The 27,797-nt window shown below is 43.4% G+C and overlaps 1 protein-coding gene across 3 annotated transcripts in view; it reads right to left on the reverse strand.

Moving 5' to 3' along the window:
* The window catches only part of Chst7 (carbohydrate sulfotransferase 7), a 34,234-nt gene extending 17,386 nt beyond the window's left edge, over positions 1 to 16,848 (reverse strand). Inside the window, exons 1-2 of one of the 3 annotated variants that reach the window (XM_034485493.2) lie at positions 15,166 to 16,848; positions 13,227 to 14,598 (exon numbers count right to left, since the gene is read on the reverse strand). In XM_034485493.2, the coding sequence (XP_034341384.1) occupies positions 15,204 to 16,661 (1,458 nt within the window). In that variant the 5' untranslated portion in view covers positions 16,662 to 16,848 and the 3' untranslated portion in view covers positions 13,227 to 14,598; positions 15,166 to 15,203. Of the gene's footprint in view, positions 1 to 13,226; positions 14,599 to 15,165 lie in introns of those variants that run through there. The other 2 variants (XR_013105922.1, XM_034485491.2) reach the window with 2 other exon arrangements.
* Between the last annotated feature and the right edge of the window lie 10,949 nt (positions 16,849 to 27,797).

The raw sequence follows: 27,797 nt of genomic DNA on the forward strand, positions 1-27,797 counted from the left end.
CTGAGAATTAAACCCTGGTCCTCTGGAAGAGTGTCAAGTGCTTTGAAACACTGAGCCATCTCTCCAGCCATCTTGTACTGGTCTTTGGTCATATTCATGATGTCAGGCTCTTTCCTACCTTGGAACCTTTATAGATTTATGGCCTTTTAAACTTCAACTTAAATTTCAGCTTCTTAGAGAGGTCTTCCCAGACCTATTTAAATCTCACAGTTTTCATGTTTTTCTCTTAAGTCCTTTTCACCTTTGCAGACCCAATATCTTTAAGTCCCTGGCATAGAGAGAGACACTTTTATAGTTTTATCAGAAGAATGGATAATACAAAAAATCGTTATTTGGGTTCTCAGAAAGCCTGTCTGGCAGGATCAGGAGAAATCACAAGACTTTTAAAAGGCTTTGTAAGCCTGTCATGGTGGCTCACACCTATAATCTCAGCAGTCAAGAAGCCACGGTGGGAGGACTGCTGCCATGGTAAGAACAAGGTAGGGTGCATAGGCTCAAGGCAACAGAGTTATGATGTGAAACATTGTCTTAACAAACAAACAGAGTTTGAAAACAAGGAAAAAAGAATGAATAAGAACAAGCCAGGCTGCAGATGTATTGAAAGAGGTCTGAAGGTAGGAGGAAGAAGTCATACATTTGAGGGACACGAAAAGCATTCTGGGGCTGGATGTGCTGTTCAGCAGTAGACAGCTTTCTTAGTTTGTGTGTGAGACCCTGAGCTTAGTCCTCAGCATTGCATTATTGCAATAAATACCATTTACTTTTCAAAACATCTTAGAATAAAAAGACAAAATAGACAGTGGGAGAAAAGACTTGGAACCAAATTTCTGATGAAAGACTTGTATCGAAAATATAAAAATAGCCCTTTGAGATAGTTTAAAAGTCTAATTAGAAATGGGCAAAACATCTGGACCAGCATTTTACCAAAAGGAGTGGCATAGATAGCAAATGAGCACTTGAAAACACGTTCCACATCACCAGCCATCAGGAAAATGCAAATGGAAACTATAATGGGATGCCACTATGTACGCTTTAAAACAGCTGCAGCATGGTCACAATACAAAGTACCCTTGAGGAAATGAAGTGACTTGAGCCCATATATTGCCGGAGGGAATGTAAAAGTGTACAGCTCTCCTAGAAAAGAGTTTGGTGTATTTTCAGAAAATTAAAAGTACACTTGCCCACAATTCAACAGTTGCTTTCCTGGTCATTCATTTTTTAAGAACTGAGCACCTCTATAAAATCTTGCACACTATTAGTCAAAGCAATCTTAAGCAGAAATAACAATTCTGGAAGTATCACCAGACTTAATTTTTCACACACACACACACACACACACACACACACACACACACACACACAGAGAGAGAGAGAGAGAGAGAGAGAGAGAGAGAGAGAGAGAGAGAGAGACCACATTAAACAAACATGCCCCCAAAACAAAAAACCATATAGAATAAGAGAATATAATATAGAATCCAGAAATAAGCCCATGCTGCTATAGTTGCCTGAATTTTGACAAAGGGAGTAAAAAAAAAAACCATTGTAGCAAAGAAGGCCTCTTAACCAAATGGTGGTGGAAAACTGAATCTCTGCACCTAGAATAAAATTTGATCCATATCTCTTGTCCTGCACAAAAATAAATTTAAAATGCATCGAAGGCCTGATGTACAGACCTGGAATTATGGAAATTATGGAAGAAGAAAAGAGAGTAAACCCTTTAAGATATAGTTATATGCAAGGACTTTCTGAAGAAGGATTCCAATAGCTTAGGAAATACAGCCAAGAACTGACCAATGGGGTTGCATGAAATTAAAAACTTCTGCCCAACAAAGAAAAAATTCAATCAAAAGAGAGTCTAGTGGGCATGTCCAACCTTTCTGCATTGCAACTTCATATTCTCATCTACAAACATCATGTTCAGGAGCTGCATAACTGAGTTACAATAAGAGCTGCAAAATAAACTCTCAGAATAGTTTAAGTAACTTTATGATGTGTTGTGCTGTGTTCATAGTTATCCTCTGACACATGCACAGAATGTGAGAAAACCTTCTCCAGCTATACAGCTGGCCATAGAATAATATCTATAACACATTAAACATTAGGAAAACTATGAAAAAGAAACCAAGCAATCTGATGGATAAATAGGTCAATGATGTGAAGAGACAGTCCTCAAAAGAAGATGTGCAACTGACATATAAGTATATACTAAGGTTCTCGTCTTCTTAGCCATCAGAGAGCTGCAAACTAGAAGTGTATTGAGATCTCGTCACCACTCAGTCATTAAAGAAATAATAAACAGCGGCATGGATGAAGAGGTTGAAGGGTGCTGGTGGCAATAGAAACTTGTGCAACCACTATGAAAGTCAGTGAATGAAAGAGAAAGGAAAGAAAAGAAAGGAAGGAAGAAAGGAAGGAAGAAAGAAAGAAAGAAAAAAAGAAAGAAAGATAGATAGATAGATAGATAGATAGATAGATAGATAGATAGATGAAGGAAGGATATGACTGCTCCTAGGTATGGTGCAGGGGAAGGTTTGTTGTGCATAAAAGGAAGAGTATATGCAGAGACAGGGACATCTAGGAGAGTCCAGAGTGAACATGACCAGACTGAGCTGGGCCATGTGAGGAAATGGAGAACGGGATGGGGAGAGGAGCTGCTGACCAAGAGGAATGGCCTGGGCCAAGAGACTGGCATAGCTAAAGTGGTTGACTTATATAGATGCCAGAGGAGCTAGGAAGAGGAAATCACAGCCCCAATACCTAGGCTGGAGAGTTCAGGGTAGGGGGCATGGTATGCCAGCCAGGAGGACCCTGTAACAGAGACTGGGGCATTCTGGGAGAACTTGGCTGCTAGCTTCAGCTATGATATGTTAATGGGCACTTGGGCCATTTGTTTGAGACCTAACAGTTAGTATGGAGATACCTCATAAAAACTAAAAGGAGGGATGGTATTAAACTCTGCTGGTAGTGTGTTTGCCTACCATGCAGAAAACCCTGGGTTCTATGCCCAGCACAGCACAGCACAAAACTGGGAGTGCTGGTACACACCAATAATCCCAGCACTCAGGGAATGGAGACAGGAGGATCCGGAGTTTAAGGTCATACTTGATTGGAAGTTTGAGGCCATCCTGGGCTACACATGAGCTTGTCTCTTCCTTTGGCCCAGCTATACTACTCTTACTGAAGGACTCTAAATGACCATACCACAGAGATGCTTGCACATCTATGTTTACTGCAATACTATTCACAATAGCCAACATATAGAATCAATGCATAAGGAAAATGTGTTGTGTGTATAAAATGGAGTTTAATTCAGCCATAAGGAAGAATGAAATTATGCCATTTATTGGAAAATATATACAACTGAAGATAATCATATTAAGTGCAATAAATTAGGTGAATACTGTACTTGTATGATAACATCTATAAAACACATTACTGTATGCAATGAACATACTCCAATAAAAATTTTAGAACTTTTACATTAATATACATAGCAGCTTTAAATAATTTAAATGTTCTTCAATTGGTAAATGATAACATAGAATATTATTCAGCAATAAAGAACAAACTATCACCATACAAGATAATCTGAGTGTGTATTTGCAAAGAACTGTATTTAGTGGAAATGCCAATATCAAAAGGTTATATAAATAATATTCTATTTACATCAATCTTTAAAATAAAAACATTATAGAGATGGAGAACAAATTAATGTTTTCTGTGGAAAATGGTAGGATGGGGCAGGGTATACAACTACAACCAGTTGGCACCATAATTTCTTTGTGTTGATACAGTGATTCTAGATTGGTTACAGTGGTGTTTCCAGAAATTTGTATGTGATACAATCAGACACATCTCTATGCATTACACATAAAATAAGTGCATGTAAAAACTTGAAAGTAGAATAGTAAGTCTGTAGATTATACCAACATCAATTTCCTTGTATTGATATTAATCTATTTATAAGATATCCCCTTGGGGAAAATTAGGTGAAGGCTACACTGGACCTGAGTATGTTGTTTTTGCAATTTCCTGTGAATCTATAATTATTCAAACTGGAAAGTCAAGAAAAAATTCCCATCACTGTTTCTTTGTGTAGTAAGTCTAGCGTGTCACTTGCGTTGCTTTAAAGATCCAGAAATAAGCCTGGCAGGAATACAGGGGAGTTTTGTCAAGGACTGACCAAGTGCTAAATGTTGCAAGTCAGATCTCACTTCCTAACAGCCATTTATAGAGAATACTCTTAGCCAACCCCTGGGCCATGCATTCTTTGTATCCTTTTGGTAAAGATTTTTATGTCCAAATATTTTATTACTTTTTGCTTAGTTATTTTTAAGACAAGTTTTCATATATACTAAGCTGGCCTCAAACTAGCTATGTAACCAAGGATAACCTGGACTTCCTGATTCTCCTTCCTCCCTAATGCTGGGATTATAGGCATGTACCATCATGTGCAACATACTGGTTTTTAAAAGAATATGTTTCTTTAGTATATAAAGTAAACCTTTAACTCCAGTTTTTCTTTGTGGCACTGCTATAGGTTGATCCCAGGGCCTTAAGCATGTATTCTGTCCCTGAGCTGCATAGCCAGATCCTCAAGTTCAAACTTTTGATTAAATCCCTTGTGGAACAAGGCAAGATAAGGGGAAAGAAGGCACACTGAAAAACCTGTTGGAGCCTTCACAGTGTTATGCAGGTGGCAATCTCCCAAAAATTCTTTCTTTTTGCATGCTAGGAATATACTCCTCTCCTCCTGTGTGTGCCTCGGGTCCTCAATGTCACTAAGCCACAATAGGCATGCTTAGATAGCTTCTACTGCTGACTTATATCTACATGGATCCCAAGTAGATGCTAATCAGCTATCAGCTACTTTCTTACTGGTGGTTGTATTTAAAACATAAAGATGCCCAGGAATTTTTGGTGTGATGTTCTCTTTAAAACTTTTTTTTTGTTTTGTTTTTTGTTTGTTTTTTGAGACAGGGTTTCTCTGTATAGTCCTGGCTGTCCTGGAACTCACTCAGGCTGGCCTTGAACTCAGAAATCTGCCTGCCTCTGCCTCCCAAGTGCTGGGATTAAAGGTGTGCGCCACCACTGCCAGGCTCACCCCTAAAACTTTTAAGCAAAACATACCCTAAATATAGATATTAAGAATTTAATTACCACCAGACTCTAATTATTTTTTTTAATTTTCATTTATGTGTATGGGTATTTTGGCTGCATACATACTGTGTATTACATGTGTAACATGTATTTAAATGTATTACACATATCGTGTAAGCCAGAAGAAGTGTCAGATCCTCTGAAACTATAGTTATAGAAGGTTGTGAGCTACCATATGGGTTCTGGGAATCAAACCTGTGTCCTATGAAAGAGCAGCCAGTACTTTTAACCACAATATCACCCCTCCAGCCTCTAGACTGGAACTATGTTCATATGCGATAATGAAATATGAAATTTAGTGTATTTTTTAAATGAAACAGTCCACTTATCAACAAGCTACACTGACCCCAGCAGCTTCCTTTGTCCCATTTTCCAGGCAGCAGATGAAAAACAATGAAGAGCTCAATGCTAAGCTCCTAATTTTCTTGATCTAGAGTTTGGGTGCATGAAACATGTGGTACCCTGCCTGAAGCAAGTGTAGATCCATCTGCCATGAACACGTTGAAACTATTAGAAATCTAGCTTGTATAACAGACAGGGTACCTAAAGTTAAAAAAAAAAAAAAAAGGGTTTCTACACTTCTTCATTTCCATCTTAAAAGGATTGGTCTTAATACAAGGAATTAATGTGTGAGGTTATTTCTTAATATTCAACGAAATCACAAATTGGCTTTCGCTTTTTAAAATGGGTTTACTTCTTTAAAGATTCTGTCATATTCCAGTGAGTTGGCCCACTAATAGCCTGAATGCCATCAAAGATCAACTTCCTTCTGGGTATGCTGCAGTTTGTGTTGATTGCAGGCTTTTGGCCCTGCTGAGGCTCCCCTGGCTGTAGTAGAATAACTCAGGAAGACAGACTTAGTGTTTTAATCATACCGTTTCCAACCTTTGAAGCTGGGGGTGGGAGGGGCAGGATTAAACTTCCTGCTGTTTTTAAAGTTTGAGAACAGAAGGCTCAACCAACTGAAGCTGCTGCTCCATCATTCTCTGGGGGCTTTCTGTCCCTTTCAGCTCAGGTAAGGAACCACAGCCCTGCCAAGTGGATCTGTGCTCTCCTGCAGACACCCTACTTAGAACTTTTGACCTGCCCTTCTTCCTTTCAATTTTTTTGGTCTTGCCTGGAGACTGGGGATTATGTGCTGGAGACTGACACTTCTTTATCCTGTTCCTCCCCACCTACTCCTGCCAGGTGAAGAACCCTGGAGACTGACCACCCAAAACTATTTAACAGATGCTCGAAGTGAGAGCTGGCACTTAACACTTGGGCTGAGAGCTGAAATTTCCGGGTATTCAGCATGTCCCATCCTCAGGGCTATGTTACTACTTCCCAGTTTATTGTCACAACCTTCCTCTCAGACCACCTCCAGAGCAAATGGGCCGCAAGTATGGCAGTCTCTTTTTCTAAGGCCCTGAGCTCTGGGGAGTCTCCTAGCTCCCCAACTGGGAACCACACTGTGAATGACTCTAACATCTGAGGTTTATCCATCAGCCCAGGTCAAACTTTCTTAACCTTCCTGCTTGTGCTTCAAATTGGTGAAATAGTGGGCCAAGGAAAAAGGAAATGACTGATAATGTTGACAATAGAACCATTAAGTTGTTTTCTTGTCAGGGACTTGCTTAGACGCAATGGTAAGATAATTCTCAAAATGCCAACCACATGGGAGCACCACTATGTCTCTGAAACAAAGTATAATTAGAACCGGTTAGCAGGCTAGTCCATGCTGGTACATGCTGGCGCACAGGCACACACGTACGCAAGCACGTGCGCACATGCTTACGTACACACACACACACACACACACACACACACACACACACACCCCTCTCCCGGAAACAGACTTCAAGCAACTTAAATCTCAAACATAATTTCTAGACTTTTAATCTAAGAGATTTAAGTGGCAGTGACAAGGGATTGCTGGTTAACATTTGCACTAGTTCACCCCAGTCTCAGCCTTATTTAATTTGAAACAACTTTAAAGGTTAAAAAATGGGTTGAGTCAAAACCAAACCAAACCAAAGCAGAAAACTCTTGCCTGAGAAGTTTATGTGGAGGTTAGGGGGAAGCTAGGGACCCAGGTAGCCCCACAAAGAATGACTGAGAAGACCTTGGTTTTGTTATCCACCATCTAACCATCATGGCAGAAATTCATAGTGAAACTTCAGTCCACTTGATCACTTTCGTCCTGCAATTGGTCAAAGCCAAGGTCAAGGCCAAGAATAAATGGCTGCTATATGTCCTCCACTAAAGTGGAATGAAATAATCTTATTATAACTCCTACAACTAAAAATTCCTCAAATTTCTGACCTTGCTTGAGAACAAATTAATGTACACCAAAATGATATTAATAAAACTGACGTTGTTGCATACAATTATGGTCTTAAAGATTTTTTTTTTAAGAAAATGTACGTGTACATGCAGCACGGAAGTACCCAAGGAGGCCATCAAATATCCTGAAACTAGAGTTACAGTGGCTCAAGCTGGTGTGGGTGTTTGAAATGGAATCTGGGTCCTCTTCAATAGCTAGTCCTCTTAAAAGTGGAGCCATCTCTTCAGTCCCCAATCCTTATGATTTTATGTATTTTTATTAGCTGGGGACTGAACCCAGAACCTCACCTCACATATGCTAAGCAAATGCTCTGCCTTTCAGCCAAAGCCCCAGCCACTATGCCTCAGTTTTAAAAATAAAACTGAAAAGAAAAAAAAAAAAGTGGGAAACAGCTGAATTTGCCTGTTTGACATTTTTCCTTTTGTTGAACAGTTCTGAGATATCATTTCCAGTGGCGTACGTAAGTGGTTGCTGTTTTGAGTAAAGTTGCTCTCAACTGAAGTAAAGGAATGGGCCAGTGTTTTATAATATCTATTCAAATGGGCCCCCTGCAGATGTTGGCTGCCATCACTTCAGGATGAAAAGGATTAAAGAGGGCATGGGTCTGGGAAGTGACCAGACTTTAGACCTACTCAGGTAGCCATTTGGTTCCCACATGGGTGTGAACTAAACTTCTTAGGGAAAAAAAAAAAGCAGTACCTGTGTGCTAAAGGCTCTTTAAGGCTGAGTTAATTGATCAGAACTTCGGTAATTATGGAGAGCCAGAATGCTACACAGCAGGAGGCAAATTACCTAGAGTTACTTTTACTCCTCTTAAATAGATGTTCACTGAGTATTTCCCTGTTTCGTTTTTTTTTAAACTATCATTCATACTGAGGCTATTAGACAACAAACAGTGTTTTGGAGTTGGCTTCCACCAACTCAACTGCTAAGAATGTTATCAGAGAGCATTGGAGGCCTATAGCAGATTTTCCCTCTTTGCTGTAACCCACTCTCTCAATATTCCCACCAATGTATCTTGAAATTGATCTGATTTGTATGTTCTATCACTGTAACAACTTCATAAAACTGCAATCACTGGGATAGGATACTTGAGATAAGCATGAATCTATGTTTGGGTGGATTTCTGAGTCCGAGGCCAGCCTGATCTACAGAGTGAGTTCCAGAACAGCCAGGGCTACACAGAGACAGGGTTCTGTCTGGAAAAACCAAAAAAAAAAAAAAAAAAGTTACGCTTATATGTGACATTCCTGATACATTGCATACCAGTTGTGGAACTGACTGTAATGGATAGTGTTTAAATTTATGTATAATTTTTGGCATGCAATACAATTTCCATCATGCCTATGGTTGTCTACAGTGGTGATAAAATGAACAAATAGCACAAGTGGTCAAAACTGAACAAACCTGTTTGGATTTCTTAGCCAAACACACTTCTATTAGTTTTTCTGTATCCAAGACCTGCCATTTTTAGAAAACACCATTAGTTTTTCTGTCAACTTGACACAAGCTATAGTTATCTGGGAAGAGGAACCTCAACTGGGAAACTGCCTTCCTTAGATTGCCTTTCCAGCACCTTGACATTCTAGCTGTAGGGCCGTCTTTTCAGAAAAGGCTTCAAATCTATAAGCAAACATACGTCTACCTCCACACCTACTTTAGGGTATGATTGTACAAGGAAGTCTTCACTGTCCTGTTCAGTTCATGAGACGAGATCTCTTGACTCAGACTACAATCACTGCTTAAGTCAAATGTGATGGTTCTCTTTCATAGCCTCTTACCCTCTGCTCTTAAAAATATTCACCACTGCCTGATATTCTAATTTATTCTCAGCTTCTAGCAGAATGCTTTTAATATGAACAAGACCAGCTGCAGAAATATCAGGCTGGCTGTTGGCGTGATGCCTGGCCATGGAAGGGGAAGGGAGCAGAACTGAGGGACTCTAATTCTCCTGGAGCCATCCCTGAGCTCTGCAACTTTTCTCCAATTGAAACGGCTTCCTGCTCAGCTTCCAAACAATTCACCACTTCCCAGTGTTCTTGAACTTGGGCCAGAACAGTTTCTTAGTCTCTACTGTTCTTATGCTATACTGCACTATCCCCGAGACTCTGCTTTCAGCAAGGCCAGTTCCTTCAGTTCCATTTGGAAGATTGAGGACGGGGAGCCAGAAGATCTGACAGAAAGAAACTGAGCTTGGCTTGGGAGCCACCCTGTTGGACCATAATGTTAGACACAACATAGCAAGGCCAGTGAGTGTCTTTAGTTTCATTCTTTCTGGGCTTCTCATGCTGGGAACAGGATAAGAAGAGGGATATTTAAAGAATTCTAAACCAGCTGTTTGTATTTTTTTCTCTTAAAGGCACCACTTCTAGTTATTTATATTGCATTGGATTCTTGAGAAAAAGAAAAGAAAAACCTCTGCCCAAACTAAAAACAAATTTTAGAGAATGCTCTGAACCCTGCCTTAAAAACTTCAAGGAGCTGGGAGTGTGGTACAGCGGCAGAAGGCTTGCCTAGCTTGAGCAAGGCCTTGGGTTCCATCCCCAGCATAGTCAGTGGGATGAGGATTTCCAAAGGATTCCAAAGTGAAGTGATACTCAGTAAGTGCCTATTCTGTGCACTGTGTTCCTTGCTGAACACATGTTATCTCCTTCCTCTTCTTGGCTCACTATTTTGGGTGATAAAATAAGCTCACACATCCATAGATTTAAAATAAAGTGTTCTTAGTTTTTAAACAAATGTCTGTCAAATATATCGAAATCATGGAAACATGAGGTAAGAAAGTTTGACAGCACAAAAGGGTATGAACATCCACCAGTCTCCAGTCCTAGAATGGAGGACCGCTCCAGAACACCACTGTAGTTTTGTGTTATATGTGTCTAGACTTGTTTCATGCAAATGTCAACAAATATATTGGTTTCTTACTCTTAAGTAAGACTAAACTATATTTATTGTCCTGTATTTTTACTTTTAGTGCTTTGGTGATCTTTCCATGTTATCTCCTTTTTTGTGGTTATGTTGTATTTCATTGTCAGATTGTATCATGACATAGTTACCTAGTTCCTGATGCCATAGTGTAGGTAGGACATTTAAGTTGTTCTAGGGTTTTTTCCTTTTTCATTGCTTGATGACAGAGCCACATCCTTAGCAAATAACCTCTTAAAATTAATCAAATATTAACCAAGAGACCCAGACCCTAAAGCCTCAGTTCCTTGCCCCTATGTAACAACTGACTTTATAGAAATCAAGGAATGGCTGTTAGTACTTTTGGCTTACACCTCATTTTGCAGAATCAGTTTCTCCCCATGTCTCACTCACCAGATTGAAGAGTATGATTATTTACTAAACAAACAACAGACCATCAACTGAGGGGTCCTGCTAAAGAAGACAGCCCAGAAAGAACTCAGAATGTCTGAATCAAAACTAAGCACAAATCTTACCCACAAGGGTTAATAATGATTTTGGACGTGGGTACATTTTAGAAAATTGTCCATGGATTACTGAAACCCTGATGCTCATTTCTATCTATTTGTGTGCATGCACAATCACTATCTATGTGTTTGCATATGCACACAAATATACACACTGCCGTCGCCATATCAACCCATTGTATTAATTTCCTGGCCTCTGATTCAAACATAGTACCCAGCTTAATTTGCTATTGAGAGTCAGAACAAACAAAGGTCTATATAGAAGCAGTGTTTTTAAAATGTGTGTTATTCAACAGTCTGCATTTAAGCCAAAGGTGGACATTTCAGTGGTAAATATACATCATATCAAACAGAACTTTTGGGTTCAGTCCACTGATTTAAATGGAATAAGTTCCAAAATTGTGGTGGCTTGTTATTTCTTTGGTTTAAAATGATTCCTGGGAAAGTTTGCTTATTGTTAAGTCGTAAGCTACAGGACACCTGCCTTGTCTCTAGTTTCTTCCAACAGCAGCATAGATCCTATCAGGAACAAAGACTAAAGTGACTTAAATATCTTAGGGCATTGGGAACAGTTCAGTGGTAGAACTCATGGTCAGCATACTTAAAGCTGGGTGATGTGCATGCACATGCAAGCGTGTGAGTGTGTGTGTGTGTGTGTGTGGGCACACTCGGGCAGTTTGGACGAAGTTTTATATGCTGGCTAGTTTATGCTAACTTGACACAAGCTAGAGTTATCTGAAAGGAAGTTAACCTCAATTGAGAAAACTCTCCCATTAGATCTGGCTGCTAAGACACTTTCTTAAATAGGGACTGATGTGGGAGAGCCCAGCCCACTGTGGGTGGTGCCATCCCTGGGCTTGTGGTCCTGGGTCCTATAAGGAAGCAAGGTGAGGAAGCCATGCAGAACAAATCAATAAGCAGCACCCCTCTACATCAGCTCCTACCACCAGATCCCTGCCCTGTGTGATTTCCTTTTATGGCTTCCTTCAGTGATGAATAGTGATGTGGAAGTGTAAGCCAAGTAAGCCCTTTCCTTCCCAACTTACTTTTAGTCGTGGTGTTTCATCACAGTGATAGAAACCCTTACTAAAGACATCTTGCATCCCCCCAAGGGTAGACGGCAAAGGGAGACATGCTGAGAAGGACAGGACAGCATATCAGTCTGTTCAGAACAGGAGTAGGTAGTGTTTGTGCAATGACATACTCTTAGATGTGGAGCTACAGACAACAAAATATCTGAAGACATACGCAGGTGATAAACAGCCTTGTGTGTAATTTCCTCTTCCATAATGATACCTTTGATCTGCAAAGAACTTCGTAGCTTTAAGCTCTTTCACATAAAACATATGGCGGAGTTTACTGCTTATCAACAGCGCTAGACTCCACATTCTGACCTTGCTCCCATGCGAGTGACCTGATCCAGGGAATGAATCTTTGGTCTAAGCCAAGTGGTTTGCAGTTTGGGCTGTACAGTAGAGTTAACTTGGGAGTTCTGAAAACCCTGATGCTTGGTCTGGAGACCTCACGGTAGATCAAATGAACAGATCTCCTGGGATTGGGGTGACGTTCAATAGCAGAGCACCTGCTTATAGAATATATCAATCCATGGGCTCCATCTCCAACACCAGTCCACTCCATAACATCTCTAGAGTAGGGGGGAATTTAGGCATGGGCATTTTTCTAAAAGCTCCTCAACTGGATGTATAGCAGCGGTAGAAGGTTCCCATATAGTTTTCTTTTCTTGGGCTCCAATTACCTACTGGCAGCCATAGTCCAGTTATATTAATGGAAAATTGCTGAAATCATTTATAAGCTTTATACAGTGTTGCTCTGGGTAGCAGGAAGAACTTACATGCAGTTCTGCTGTGTTCTGCCTGAAATGGAAACCATCCTTTATCCAGCATATTCACATTGATCCACACTGTATACACTACCTGCCTCATGGTAGCCCAGTAACAATATACTGATAGAATTTTTTATTATAATGCATTATTATTTCATATTATATTATTCTATTTTATTATTTCTGTTAATCTTTAAATATGCTTAATTTATAAATTAAATTTTCTCATATGAATTTATGAATAGAGAATATCATGGTCCATATAAGGTACATATTATCTGAGAGTCTTAGAAATATACCCACTAAAAATTAAGGGAAGTCAATTGTAACTTTCACCCAGCACTGAGAACTGCTAGTATGAGCCACTCAAAATGTATCCATTCCCTTAAACAATTATTGACATGGGGCAAGCCATGTAAGCTAGTTCTAGCCAGTGAAAAGAAAGTCAGCTAATAGGTAGTGGGTTCTGAAAAAAGAGTTTAATAACGAGATTATCTTCCTAGGAGCCAAGAATACAAACATTTTAATATACCCACATATTGATCTTAAGTGTCCAATGAAGAAGGAAGACCTCAGTCACTAAAGTTTACAAGAGCCCAAAACTTCTACCCAGATGTGCCTGCAGCCCTACAGAGAAGCTGCATAAGCCTGTCAAACAGCAGCATGAGCATCTTTATCCAGAGTCACTGTCACCCACACCCATTTGCACTTCCTAAGGTACAAAGTCCTCTCCACTCCTATCACCCTGCCGCAGGCATCATTTAATGTGTCAGAACAAATTGGGAGAAGGATATGGAACAAAATTTCTAAGAGATTTTCATGTTTAAAACCATAAAGTGCTGCAGCTTTTGACCAGGAGGTGAGTTTCTTGAAGTCTGTGATGCTGAGTTAGGGACCATTATGTTCCCTGTGTAAATATGGCTTAGCAGATGATAGGATGTTTTTGTTAAGATGAGGAGTCACCCTGTGTCTTACCTTCCTTCTCTATGAAAACCAGGAAAGAACACAGACTTCCTAGCAATTACAAAAACTGATTTGATTACGGGGAGAAGCAAATTCAGTTAGCCAGCTTCTCCAAAACACTCTAAAACCCTAGGTCTATTAACCAAAAAAGAAAAAAAAAGAAAGAAAGAAAGAAAAATCCATCTTCATTAACATCTTCAACCTTTGTCCCTCCAGTCCATCCCAGGGGAATACGGAATTACACTATAAAATAATGAATGGAAACTTAAGTCACTTCCAGCCTCCCTGCATTGCTTTTCTTCCTCCTCTGGTCTGCACTGTAGAGAAGGCAGCAGGCACTCTTCCAATTCCCAGTGTTTGGGGAAATGCATTCCCATGCCACTGACTAGATTCCTATGGTGAGCATCATGTAGAACAGTCTTCCCTTGGCCCAGTGTTACATGCCATCTGGTAACTCAATACTGGACACACATGTATAGAGAGAGGCTGTTTGAGGCCATTTTAGCAACCACTTTATAGAGAATGGCATAAAATACGGGTTTACTTGACAAATTGTTAACTGCCACTCTAAAGCCCCATCTAAAAAAAAAAAAAAAAAGCCAGAATGGAGTTGGGGAAAACCCAGCCCAGCTTTCTTAGAGCACCAGAGGAAGCTAACCAAGCAGCTTTTGTGACCTGTGGTCAGATGTCCTGCAAACAGCAGTCAGCTTCTGAGAGAGGGAAAAAGAAGAGGGGAAAGGGCACATGGAAGCCAGGAGAAAGAAATGTCAGTTCTACTTGTTTATAGGCCTGGAGATACACAAATGTCCAGAAACTGTTGCAAGAGCTGCTTCACTGTGCCTGTGTGCTTAGTACCCAGGAGGAGAGCCCTGGAGCTGTAGAAGAAGAGAGACAAAGAAATATCAGACAGAAGTATTGAGGATAATAGAAGCAAAATTCATACTTTTTCACGACACCTTGGTTTTGCTTTTTCTTTTGACAGCAAACACCATAGCCAAAAGCTGTCCCACAGTACAAACAGGCGTACGCCTGGAAGGACTTCCTAAAACCTATACTCCACTCCACGTTAGTTATCAGTCTCAAGTTGCGTTAGAATGATTTAGACTTTCTCTACTGGTTTTGGACTTCTGATGCCTTATAAAGGAAGCTGGGAGAGCAGAGACCTGGAGGCTGCTTCAGCTAGCTTTACACAATGTCTCTCACTTCTAGGTCCCCCTCTGGTAAGAGGTAGGTAAGGAAGTGAACCCACTGAAGCACTTCAAATCTACCAAACAGGACGTGGTGATCTTGGATGTAATCTGACAGCTTATGATTCAGGACACCACTATCTGCTGTAACCACCCTCCAACTCCCTTCCGCCACCCCCACTGGTTGTTTCAGGATCCCCACCCCCCTCCCCGAACACCATTCCTTATACTGTGCCCAGTCTAGAGCCACCTTACCTGAATAAGCCCCGGGGCAGGGTTCAAAGATCAGGGTATTACACCGCCCAGTTGGCCTTGGTCTCCAGTGGTGTCTCCCCTTCCTGGACGGTCTTCACGTCGCGCTCGTCCCCACTGCGAGGGTAGGTGAGCAGTCGCATGGCAGGGGCACAGGCGGCCTCCACCTGGCGCACCTGCTCTTGGCTCAGTCGCTCGCGCCAGGCGTGCACAGCCTCTCGGGCATCCCGCGCAGACAAGTGGAAGGGACGATCGGCGCCATAGGCCGAGCCGCGGGTCATATTGAACGCGAAGGCATCGAGCTCCGCGAGCGTCCGCAGCCCGGAGAAGCGCAGCAGACGGCGCAGCTGGGCTTGCGGCTGCCACACCAGGTCCTCGTAACGCAGCCGTAGGTAGCGACGCCTCAGCCAGGCGGGCGCACCGCGGGTGAATAGCAGGTCGCGCAGCCACGCCTCGCAGATCACCTCAAGAGCGCTGGTTAAGAAGAAATCGGCGCGCGGCGTGGAGGGCAGCGCCCGGGCCTGGCTTCCCGGACGGGCACCCATGCCGTGCGCCAGCAGCACCCGGTGGAAGCGGTCACCTCTCTGGCGTGTGCGCAGCACTTGGATGCTTTCTCGCAGCAGTCCCTGCCTCGACTTGAGGCGCGAGTTATGCACCGCCCGCGGGTCTCGGAAGAGCTGCACCACCTTCAGGTTGAGACCCGGGTCACGCAGCAGGGGGACCAGGACTCCCAGGTCGAGCAACCGCACGTCCTTGATGACCACCACCGGGTACTTGCGGCACTCGGCCTCTAGGGCGCGGAGCGGCACGGGCGGGCAGGTACTTTCGCAGGCTTTGTCCTCGACGAGGCCCACGTCCGCGCGCGCCCGGGGCGCGGCAGGGCACAGAGGCGGCGAGCAGATGACCTTGTTGGTCCGCCAGCGGAAAAGCATGGCCGTGGTGAGGTTGGCCGAGTCCGGTGCTCGCTCCCCGGGGTCCCCGGGCTGCGCGTACAGGCGCAGCACGGAGAAATCACAACGGAAGAGGGAGCGCAGCATGTCTCTCAGCGCGCCCTGCAAGCTCTCCGCGTCGCCCGGATACAGCGCCTGCCACAGATGCCACATGGGCTCGTACAAGTAGAAAACGTCCGGGTGCTGGTTGAAGAGTTCGCCCAAGAAGGATGAGCCGGTGCGCCAGGTGGCATGCACATAGATGTGCTGCTTCTCCTGGATCACCGCCTCACCGAAGGCGCTGAAGTTGCCCGGGGACCCAGGGGATCGATCCTGGTTTCCTTCTGCCTGGGACCGCACCTCAGGGCCCTGCTCACGTTCCCCGGCCGCCGCCGCCTCCAGGCTCCACACACCCAAGCTGCGCTGCAGGCCGGGGCAGTGCCTGCCGCCCTTGTCCTGCTCGCTGCCGCTGTCCAGTACAGAGGGGACGAGCAGTAGCAGAAGGGTGTACAGCGCCAAGAGCAGCGTGAACTTGCAATACTCCCGGCGCCGCCGCCGCCGGCCCTTCATAGTTCACCGACTCCCTCCTCCCCCCCAGAGCAGAGTAGGCCCTGCTGGGTCTGTCCCGAAAACCCACCCAGAGTCCGCGGCTCCAGCCTCTTCGGGTCTCCCTCAAGGCTGGGTGGAGCGGAGCTGGAGTTCCACCACAGGAAACTTGGGAGGCAGTGGTGGCCGCTCACTCAGCCTCCTTCTTGGCTAGCCTCTTGAGAGTTCTCATTGGCTGGTTCAGCAGCTGCAGGCCCTGCCCACGGTACCCGAAGCTTCTCCCCGCCCACTTATGTGCTCCCGAGTTCCCTCACTGCTCTGCTGGAGCTGGACAGGGCTACCACAGAGCAGGGACACCCTCTGGGGTGCACTGAGCACACTCCACTTTTCCCTAACTCTTTCAAAACAAAGTTAAGTGTGTTAACCAACCAACTTCAGGCAAGGGAGTGTCACGTGTGTACAGAAGGCATCCAGTGACTGGACACGATCCCCACCCGGAAAATGACACCTGTTTTTCTGTTTTGGTCCTCTGCCTTGCCATCCTGGTCCCAAGCAAATGACTGATTGCCAGGATCTACACCCAGTGCCCCCCATCAGCGCTGCACTGGGAGTTGCTAAGTTATATCCAAGACTTAGCAAAAGTTCAGCAAAGATTAAAAAATACCTGCCTGTACCTACCCTACACGGTGGTTGGTGGGGGCCAAGATACATTGCTGAATTCACACAACAAATTTAATGGGTGAGATCTATGAAATTTGAAGTGTTTTATTTCTTAGGAATGTACCCTGGTAGAGCACTACACATTTTACAGGCATTCAATTTACTCTTTTGCTCTGATCAATTTTTAGTGTCCATTATCTTAAGGTTCTGCCTCTTAGGGATTGTACCTACAGTTTAATCCACATGTACACAAGGGTGTTGCAGAACCAGAGTGGGGAAATAGTGAATTCCCCCACCAAGAAGTGTGCGTTTATAAGAACACATAGAGACTTGGACCTGGTCCTGACAGATGAGAAGGTGATGGAATATCCAAGATGCAGATTAAGCTTAAAATTACCAAAAGTTGAAAGTGCACCGAAAATGTTCCGTTTTCCTCTGTTTCAAGTGGGTGGAGAACAGGGAAAGGAGCAAGAGCTATCAGCTACCCTGGGGAAGGTGTGGAAAACTTAACAAAAGATGGAAAGCAAATCTCCACCGAGTTCAGATTGGGAAAAAAGATCTGTAAAGATCTTTGATCTTCTCTTCCCCGTTTGTCAACCATTGTTTCTTGTCCACAATTCTCCTACATCTGAAAGACTATGGGCAATTCTCTCTCCCTCTCCCTCTCCCTCTCCCTCTCCCTCTCCCTCTCCCTCTCCCTCTCCCTCTCCCTCTCCCTCTCCCTCTCCCTCTCCCTCTCCCTCTCCCTCTCCCTCTCCCTCTCCCTCTCCCTCTCCCTCTCCCTCTCCCTCTCCCTCTCCCTCTCCCTCTCCCTCTCCCTCTCCCTCTCCCTCTCCCTCTCCCTCTCCCTCTCCCTCTCCCTCTCCCTCTCCCTCTCCCTCTCCCTCTCCCTCTCCCTCTCCCTCTCCCTCTCCCTCTCCCTCTCCCCCCTCCCTCTCCCCCCTCCCCCTCCCCCCTCCCCCTCCCCCTCCCCCTCCCCCTCCCCCTCCCCCCTCCCCCTCCCCCCTCCCCCTCCCCTCCCCCTCCCCCTCCCCCTCCCCCTCCCCCTCCCCCTCCCCTCCCCCTCCCCCTCCCCCTCCCCCTCCCCCTCTTAAATTATATTCGTCTGTGTGTGTGTTTGCGTGCATGCATGCATGTGATCATGTGTTCATGTCTGTGTGTGTGTGTGCCTGCACGCATATGGAGGTCAGAGGACAAAGTGAGGGAGTTGGTTCTCTTCTCTCATCTTGTGTGTCTTGGAGACTGTCAATTGAACTCAGGCTGTTAGGATTAGCTCTGGGCAGATGCCTTCAGTGAGCCCTCTTACTGGTTCTGGGCCGTTATTTTAATAAAATTCATGCTAATAAAGTAAACTTCTTTGCCCTCTGTCATTTCATTACTCCCATCAAAAAGCTACTCTCCCCAAACCCTGCATTTGGCTTTCTGTGGACCCACAAACATGATTGCAAAAAGGTTCCACAAAGGATATATTGACATCAAGAGAAATTTAACACCAGACATCTCTGTAGTCCCATGCTCACCCTGTCAATTCCAAATCTCAAGCCACCAAGACTATTCCAAATTCTCTGCTCTTCTCCAACCAGGGTGCCCCTGCACTCCTTTCCCAATAGTGTCATTATTTGCTACTTTTTTTGTCAGAAGAAACCATGTTGAACACTTCATTTTCAATCAGTAACATATATGTATCCACTCACTTAGGTATTAACCTCCTTTGTAGCAAGGATACTATTTTGTAACATAAAATTCATAGCTTCCATTATATTTTTTCTTTTCCTTTTTTAAGCAAAAAAAAGGTTGCTCTGGGCTCACTTGGGGAAGAATATATGGCTGAGAAGAATGTAAATTGTTGGGGTCCACACTAGCCCCACGTTGGCCCAAGCAAAATGTTGAGGCCCGGGCTGACCCACGTTTGGGCGGCCACTGTATCCCGGCCCAAGCTGCCGCTCCGGTCCGAGGGTTGGGGTTCAGCAAGAAAGAGGGTGAGGATGGACTCCAAGAATGCAGACCAGACAGAGTGTAATTTAATTCCGTTTATTCTTCAGGCTAAGTCCAAAGTCTTGAGTTCCTAGTGCCTAGTCCCTAGCTCCTAGTCCCTCCAAGTTCCAAGTTACTTCTTCCAAGTTCTCTTCCAAGTGCCTGCTACCTGTCTTCTCTCTGCTGTGTCTGGTTCTCTCTAGAGCCAAGTGTCTTCTACCTAATGTCAAGTAATCTGTTGCTTTCTCTGTCTGCCTCTAGCCTTTTATATGTCTCACTTCTAAGCCACGCCTCTAAGTTACACCTTTAATCATGCCCTTAGGTCTTGTCTCTAAATCTTATCTCTAAATTACACTCTTAAGTCACACACCTTTAATCTCACACACCTTTAATCTCACACATCTTTAATCTCACGCACCTTTAATCTCAAGGTATCTAAACCAAGATTATCGGAGTGTTCTCAGCTGTTGTAGGCTATTGTAATCCAAGTCACATGTCAGGGTATATGGCTCAAGATGGCTGCAAAGCTGATAGCCGCTTTCTGCTAAAGTCGGCCCCCAACAGGAAATAACTTCTGTTGCTACTTTCAAAAAGTCTCAAGCCTAGTAATGGAGACATTAAAAATACAATTATCTTCCTCCATCTGTCCCCTTTGGCTTTGTCTTCTCACACTAACTCTGAGATGGGAGAGGGGCCTGGACCACAGCTCAGTAGATGGACTTATTAACTTCTATGTATGAGACCCTGGGTTCCTCCATCTCCAGCACTGGGGAGAGAGGGGGAAGGGTGGGAAAAGGAAGTATTAGTGGACTAGGGGATTTATAGGAGACACAGATGACAGGCACTAGGTAGGAGTGGCAAGGACCATGCTCTAGCTACCCATCTTGAGTGCAGTGCTCACCAACCAAACTGCTAGTAAAGACAAAGATGAAATTAGGCATCCTCCTGACCTGTCATAGTTCCACAGACCTTACCACATCCTTTGCTGAAAACCCCACAGCAGCATTAGCAGGAGTTTGGGGATGAATGGGACTCTAGGGTAAGTAGTGGGTTTATCACAGCCTGGCCTGGTCAGTATATATAAAAAAGATGATATCCATGAGAAGAGGGATTGGAGGAACTGATTTGGAGATGACCTGGAAGCTTCCTCACTGAGGAATAGTTCTCATAGTACAGGAAGCAGCCTTGAAAGGTACCAACAGGGAAAAGCAATCAGTAGTCCTACCCAGCTGTAACACCTTAGAACCACAGTGAACAGCAAGGCAAGATATCCTAAAGGAGCAATAGTTGCACTTCTATCCTGGGACATCTGCTTCAAGATAGTCACCTCTAAAATACAAAACAAAATATGAACAAACAGGATAAGAAGTGATGAAGCTGTTGTGTTTTATAAAAAGATAAAGGCAGGGATATGTTTGGTGGAGTCAAGGTATGGTGTGGGGGAAGGGGGTGCCTCTGCAAGCCCATAGTGAGACATCCGTTCCCTCCCTGAGGTACCAACCACATGATGGTATAGTATAGAATTGAGTTTATTCAGGCCATCGAGAGGGGAGCTGAGAGGGTAGAAGAGACAGTAGAAGTAGAGCAAGAGAGTAGAGGCCAGCCATGAGTCACGTGGAGGGGGGAGGCAAATGGGGAAAGAGGGGAAAGAGGGTAAGGGAGCAAGGGCAGGAGAGCAAGAGAGAGGAGAGAGAGCAAGCAGCCCCTTTTATAGTGAGTCAGGCACACTTGGCTGTTGCCAGGTAACTGTGGGGCAGAGCCTAGAGTAATTGCTAACATTCTCTCTTTTTGGTTTAATTTAAAAAGGAAAAACTAGAGAAAGGTGATGGTGGAGCAGGAATAGGGGTGCTGTGATCCTTAGCTACTTCCTGTTGACTTTGGGGTGACATGTCTCGAGGAAACCTAAGAAAATGGGTTAATGGGATGTGGTCCTGTCACCCTGTCTTGGGAGAGTTGGCTGTTTCCTTGCAGTCCAGGTTCTGTGGAAGCATCTGTGGCTGGATAGGAAGGAGCAGGTCCAGTAGAAGCATCTGTGTCTGTGAGAGAAGATTGGAGCATCTGGAAGTTGCTTCTCTGGATATGTCCTGGATGTAGTAAAGGCCTAGACTTGACATGACAAGATGCTGAACACACACACATGCACACACACACACACACACACACACACACACACACACACTCACACACACATTATAGGTAGAGAATAAAGTTAAATATGTTTGAAAGAAATTTTTTCTTAGGTGTACATTTGGAAGTACATTTGAAACCCTTAGGTCTTGGTGGTTGTGGGTGAGATGAGTCACAATTCCAGGGCACAGGAGAGGAATCCCACCCTTTGGAGTAAGTAGGTGTACTTATCAGGATGGAGTCTATTTGGTCTATGAGAGGTAGGTCTGAGTAGGTTTTCTATAGCTTATAAATTTACAAAGGGGATAGATTTGTTAACATTAACAGTCTTTAAGATGAGCTTAGGGAAGACAAAAAATTTTGTGGAGCAAATGGAACAAGAAGGGCTTTTATCTTCTGTCTAGGGGACTGACTACATACAAATTTAGCACAATGAGAAACAATTTTAAGTTTCTATTTGAGGGACAAAGGAAACTCAAAACCTTGACGTTGTGAATATTATAGTTGATCACATAGTTTAGCAAGAAAACCTTACCTTAAGTCTATAGTTAAATGACAACCAAAGGACACTTACATTTGAGCACGATATCTTATAGTGTAGATTCAGCACAAGAAACACTTTAAGATAATCAAAGAGAACTTAAATTTTGAACTTGTGATTATATGGTTGGATTGTATAGTGGAGTGTTTTATTAGGGTTAGGCTAATTTATAAGAACTCTATTGGTTAGTGTTAGGATATGAAGCACTTAGTCACTGGAAACTGAGTTTAGGTAAGGAAGTAACAGGTCACATCTGTGAAAACTTACATCTGAACTTGTGTATCCTTTATTGTGAAGTCTATAAGAAATCCGGCAGCCTTAGGTAGTTAATGAATTTATTAATGAGCCAATTAATAATAGTGGTGGTTTATCTTAGGGTATGTTTTCTCTTTTTTTAATTTTTAAAAATTTATTAATCATTTCATTTGTTTACATCTCAAATGATATCCCACTTCCCAGTTACCCCTCCACTGACCCCTCATCCCATCCCACATCTGTCTTCTCCCCACTCCCCTTTGCCTGTATGAGGATGCTCCCCCATCCAACCACCCTCTCTCTCCCCTACCTCTCCAGCATCCCCCTAAGCTGGGGCATCAAACCTCCCTGGAATCAAGGGCCTCCCCACCCATTGCTGTCAGGCAAGGCCATCCTCTGCTACATATGTATCTGGAGCCATGGATCCCTCCAGGTACACTCCTTGGTTGGTGGTCTAAGTCTCTGAAAGTACTGGGTGGTCCGGTCAACCTATGTTGTTCTTCCAATGGGGTTGCAATCCCCTTCTGCTCCTCCAGTCCTTCTGCCAGCTCCCCAATCAGGTTCCCTGAGCTCAGTTTGATGGTTGGCTCCAAACATCTGCTTCTACATTGGTCAGTTGCTGGCCCAACCTCCCAAGGAACCATCACACCAGGTTCCTGTCAGCAAGTGCCTTTTGACCACAGCAACAGTGTCAGGTTTGGTGTCTGCAGACAGGATGGATCCCCAGGTGAGTCAGTCCCCAGATGACCCTTCCTCCAGTCTCTGTTCCATTTATTTTTTGTCCCTGTTCTTCCTTTGGAGAGGAACATTTCTGAGTTAAAAACTTTGAGATGGGTGGGTGGCCCCATCCATAGACCAGGGGCTGTGCCTATCTACTGGAGGTTGTCTCTACTGGTTCTATCACACTCTTCTCTGCACATTTTGGCTAAAGCCATCCCCATTGGGTCCTGGAAGCCTCACATTTCCCTGGTGTCTGGGACCCTCCAGTGGCTATCCCCAGTTCCTCATCCCCTCCTTCTACATATTTTTGTTCAATTTCCTGACCCTTTGTACCTCTCTCACATCCCCTTCAGTTCCTGATACTGCCCCCTTATTCTTCCCCTGTCTCTCCCTTCCACATCTCCCTCCACCTCCACCTCCCATGATCATCATAGGTCTGTTTTCTAGCTGTCAAGCTACAGTTAGTTACCTTAACTGTCAATGTAGTCAGCAGTCTGGGAATAAATTAAAATCTATAAGTCATGTATTAATTAAAACGACAGAGTTTGATCTATGGTCCACTACCTGAACAGTTCCTAGGTCCCTGTGGTTTCCATGGCAACTTGGGCAGAATCAGTCTGGCTGTTAAGCCAGAAGATGAAAAGCTTTTTATTTTTCCTTTCTTTTTTCTTGTGAAGTAGAGACATGTGAAATGAAAATGGACCCACCTTGATTTAGGCAATATGAGACATTTGACTCTCAGGGTATCCAGCTTTGTCCTCAGTGTAGACCAAGCCCTGGCAGTGGGCAAGACAATGGCAGTGCTCTCAGTGGTCATCATACCACAGCCCAGACAGTCTTGTTGCTGGGCCCATTATCTTCTCGGAGACCTTGGGGGGTAACTGTCAGGCTTTGGGAGTCTGTCTGTCATAAGCTTGAGTATTAATACATTAGCTGACTTCTGATAAGATTGAGAGCAGTATCTATTGAGCATATCTGAGTTAGACAACCTGTGTTTGTTTAATTACTTCTTCGAGAATGTATCTAGCAAATAGAGCACATTATAACTTAATAACTGTAGCAAAATTAAGGCTAAACATATATTTAAGGCAGTAATCACTAACCTTTTACTATTTAAAAATCATTATTTACCAAGGCAGAACAGAATGAAAACCTTATCTTAATTGCTAAGTGACTTTGACAGGTTGTATTAGCAGAGAAAAACACGTGAAGAGACACACTCAGAAAGAGACAAATGGTAGAGTTTTCTCTAGTGTATGCTTGGCTTAGAGTTGATGTGGACCAGAATGGAAAGAAATTAGAAGGCTGACAGCAGTGGCGTCTAAATATGAACTAAAGCTACAATGAAATACCACTGATACATCTTGCTACTCAATTTTTCAAACTATGACTAGGAAGCAGAGGAGATGGGAAGGCAGGATCAGGTGTAGGGAGAGACAGGAGAGAGGCCCAGTGAGCCAGGAGAATGAATGGAAATCTGCAGCTGCCTGGAGTGGGGTGGGGTGGGGTGGATCTCTAGGAAGTCCCAGAGACCTGGGATAGGGAAGGCTCCCAGGAATCAATGTGGGTGACCTTAGCTGAGATGCCTAACAGTAGGGACATGGACCTGAAGAAGCCACCTCCTGTATCTAGGCATGACCTCCAGTGGAAGGATAGGGACACAAGCTCACCCACAAAACTTCTGATCCAAAATGTGTCCTGTCTAAAATGGAGCAAAGACCAAAGGAAAGGCCAACCAATAACTGGCTCAATTCGAAACCCATCCATGAACAAGAATCAATCCCTGACATTATTAATGATATTCTGTTATGCTTGCAGACAGGAGCCTAGCCTCTCCTATGAGAGGCTCTACCAAGCAGTGGACTGAAACAAGCAGATACCCAGTCAAACATTGGATGGAGGTTGGGGAAACTTATGGGAGAGTGGCAGGAAAGATTGAAGGCTCAGAAGTAGATGGGAAGACCAACAGAGTCACCAAACCTGGACCTCTAGGGGCTCTCAGAATCTGAGCCACCAACCAAAGAATATACACGGGGTAGAAGGAGATCCCGACCTCCAGCACTTATGTAGCAGACAGGTAACTCAGTCTTCTTGGCTGCCCAGTCTGGCACCAGTGGGAGAGGATGAGCCTAATCTGTCAGAGATTTGATGTGCAAATCAAATACCCAGGGGTGGCACCACCCTCTCAGAGGAGAAGTGGAGGGGGATGGGAGAGGAACTCAGTGAGGGAGAGATCAGAAGGGGGAGTGGCACTGGGATGTAAAGAAACAAATTAATTAATTTAAAAATCTAACATTAAAACTTACTGTAGAACAACTGGAATATTGATATGTTTCTGATCGCAATGCAAGAAACCAGTTCAGTCACTTTAGGAAAAAAAATAGTTCTTAATTTTACTACACAATTAAAAATATTTTTGTGACCCATTCGTTCCATGCCTACACATTTAAACAAACACTTATGCTCATATCCAATACTATGTACAAATATTTCTAACAGCATTAGTCATAATTGCTAAAAAAAATAAAGTGGAATCAACCCTAATGTCATTCATCTGGCAAAGAAAAAAACAAACTGTAGTGACCCACGGAAAGAATAAAATCAGGAATAAAAAGTAACACATTCAGTCAGGCTAAAGAGATGGCTTTGTGGTTAAGAGTACTGGTTGCTTTTCCAGAGGATTTGGGTTCAATTCCCAGCAACCACATGGCAGCTCACAACTGTCTATAACTCCAGTTCCAGGGGCTCTGACATCTGCATATAGACATATTTGCCACATGTGCACACACCCATCTCCACACACAGTAGCTCAAATGCAATATTTTGTGTGATGAGCCCAGGTTTCAAATCTCTATGATTCCATGGATAGTCTATTCTGGAACATGGGTAAATATACCGACAATGAACAGATTAGCGGTTGCCAGGAGTTAAGTCAAAGAAATGACTACAAAGGGAGAGCTAGCGGAGTTTAGGGGGTAATTAGAACTTTCTGTGCCATGGTTTGTCAATGTGTTAGATTAAACTCAAGGTACATGTATGCTAAGCACACATTCCACTACTGAACTATGTGTACCAAATCACATAAATATACATGCCAAAATTCATAAAACTACACATCAAAAATGTTGGTAAATTTAAGAATGAAGTTCAAAACATCTTATAGTACTCTTTCAGTTTTCATTCAGTGATCAAATCATTTTGAGTTTCAGAGGTCAAATGCGTGAAAAGTTTGATATATGGTTGCCTACAACCCATGACCAAGCTCTTTCAATTTAGTCTGGTATAAGTTGAGTTCTTTGAGAATCATACTCTGCAATATGAATACAGGAAATTTATTAGAAAGAACCGCTGAGAGCAACACTTGTTTAAGGGAAGAGAGGAGGGAATGAGAGGAAAAGGAGGGGGGTGTGGGAGGGAAAGAAAGATTATAAGATTGGGCAGAGGGAGAAATTTGTATCTTAGTTACTGTTCTATTATTGTGAGGAGACACCATGACCAAGGCAACTCATAAAATAAAGTATTTAATTAGGGGCTTGTTTACAGTTTTAGACTGTTAGTCCATGATCATCATTGTGGGGGAGCAGGCAAGCATGGCACTAGAGCAGTAGCTAAGAGCTTTATATCATGATCTGCAGGCAGAAGGAGAGAAATCGGACCTGGGGCAGGCTCTTGAAACCCAAAACCACACTCCTAGGAATATAGCTTCTCCAACAAAGCCACATATCCTAATCCTCAAACAGTTTCACTTGCCAGTGACTAAGCGTTCAGATATATGAGTCTATGGGAGCCATTTTTATTTAAACCACCACAGTTGGGTTGAAATGCAAGTTTAAAATCTCATTTACTCCACTGAAAGATAATCTTAGAAAATAAAATAGTTGTTCAGGGTTATCCCAAGTCAAGGGGAGAAACCAGAGTCTGTGTCACTTAGGTACGAGTTGCAGGCTGACTTGTAGAAAGATATAATTTTGGGCAAAGCAGATCTTGATGGATAAGATAGTCCCAGAAGGAGTTGGCATCATTGCTAGCATAGGGGAAGTATTTCTTTTGTTCTTACAGGAGACTCTGGGCCACATTTACCGCACACCTCTTTAAAAAGGGCAGAAATATTGAGTTTCTGCTGAAATTCAATAGCAGAACATTTGCCAGGGCACTTTGGGTTTTGGAATAGAAACATAAAGGAACAACTAGTTTTCCAGCCAAAAAATGTATTTTCTGTTTTGAATAACATTACTATTATATTTGAAAATGCCATAACTGACTACCTCAGAGCCCTTCTGGATTATCTTAAAATATGTAAATTTTGTTTTGGGGGTCTCTCTATGTAGTGCTGGTTGTCCTGGAACTCACTCTGTAGACCAGGCTAGCCTCAAACTCATAGAGATTATCTTTTCACTGCTTCCTGAGTGCTAAGATTAAAGGGGTGTGCGACCAGTCCTGGCCTGTGTCTAGAATTTAAAACCAAAGGAGGAGGTGGATGAGAGTGGGAAGTTCTGACTGTAGATGTTGTCATGAGCTAGACTCAGCATCACACCTATACAAGGCCTAGAAGTACCCTGGATTTGGACATCTAAAGCCATCATGACAGTGCATGGTCTAGAGCCCTTTACTAACTGCTCAATTATACCAAGGCAAAAAGTGCTGGAGTTTTTTTTTTTTTTTTTTTTTTTTTTCAAATAGGACTGAAGTGCTGTTGTCAACACTAATGTCTCTATAGACTATTTTAACTTAATTTTTTTTTAAATAATAATAAAGGTACATCATTTCTTTCTCAAGTCCTCCTGTGAATCCCTTCTTGGTCTCATTCAAATTCATGGCCTCTTTTTTCATTAATTATTGTTGCTCTTTATATGTACACTTATATGTGCACATACACATCTATG

This window comes from Arvicanthis niloticus, chromosome X (genome assembly GCF_011762505.2).
Source record: "Arvicanthis niloticus isolate mArvNil1 chromosome X, mArvNil1.pat.X, whole genome shotgun sequence".
NCBI classification, from domain to species: Eukaryota; Metazoa; Chordata; class Mammalia; order Rodentia; family Muridae; genus Arvicanthis; species Arvicanthis niloticus.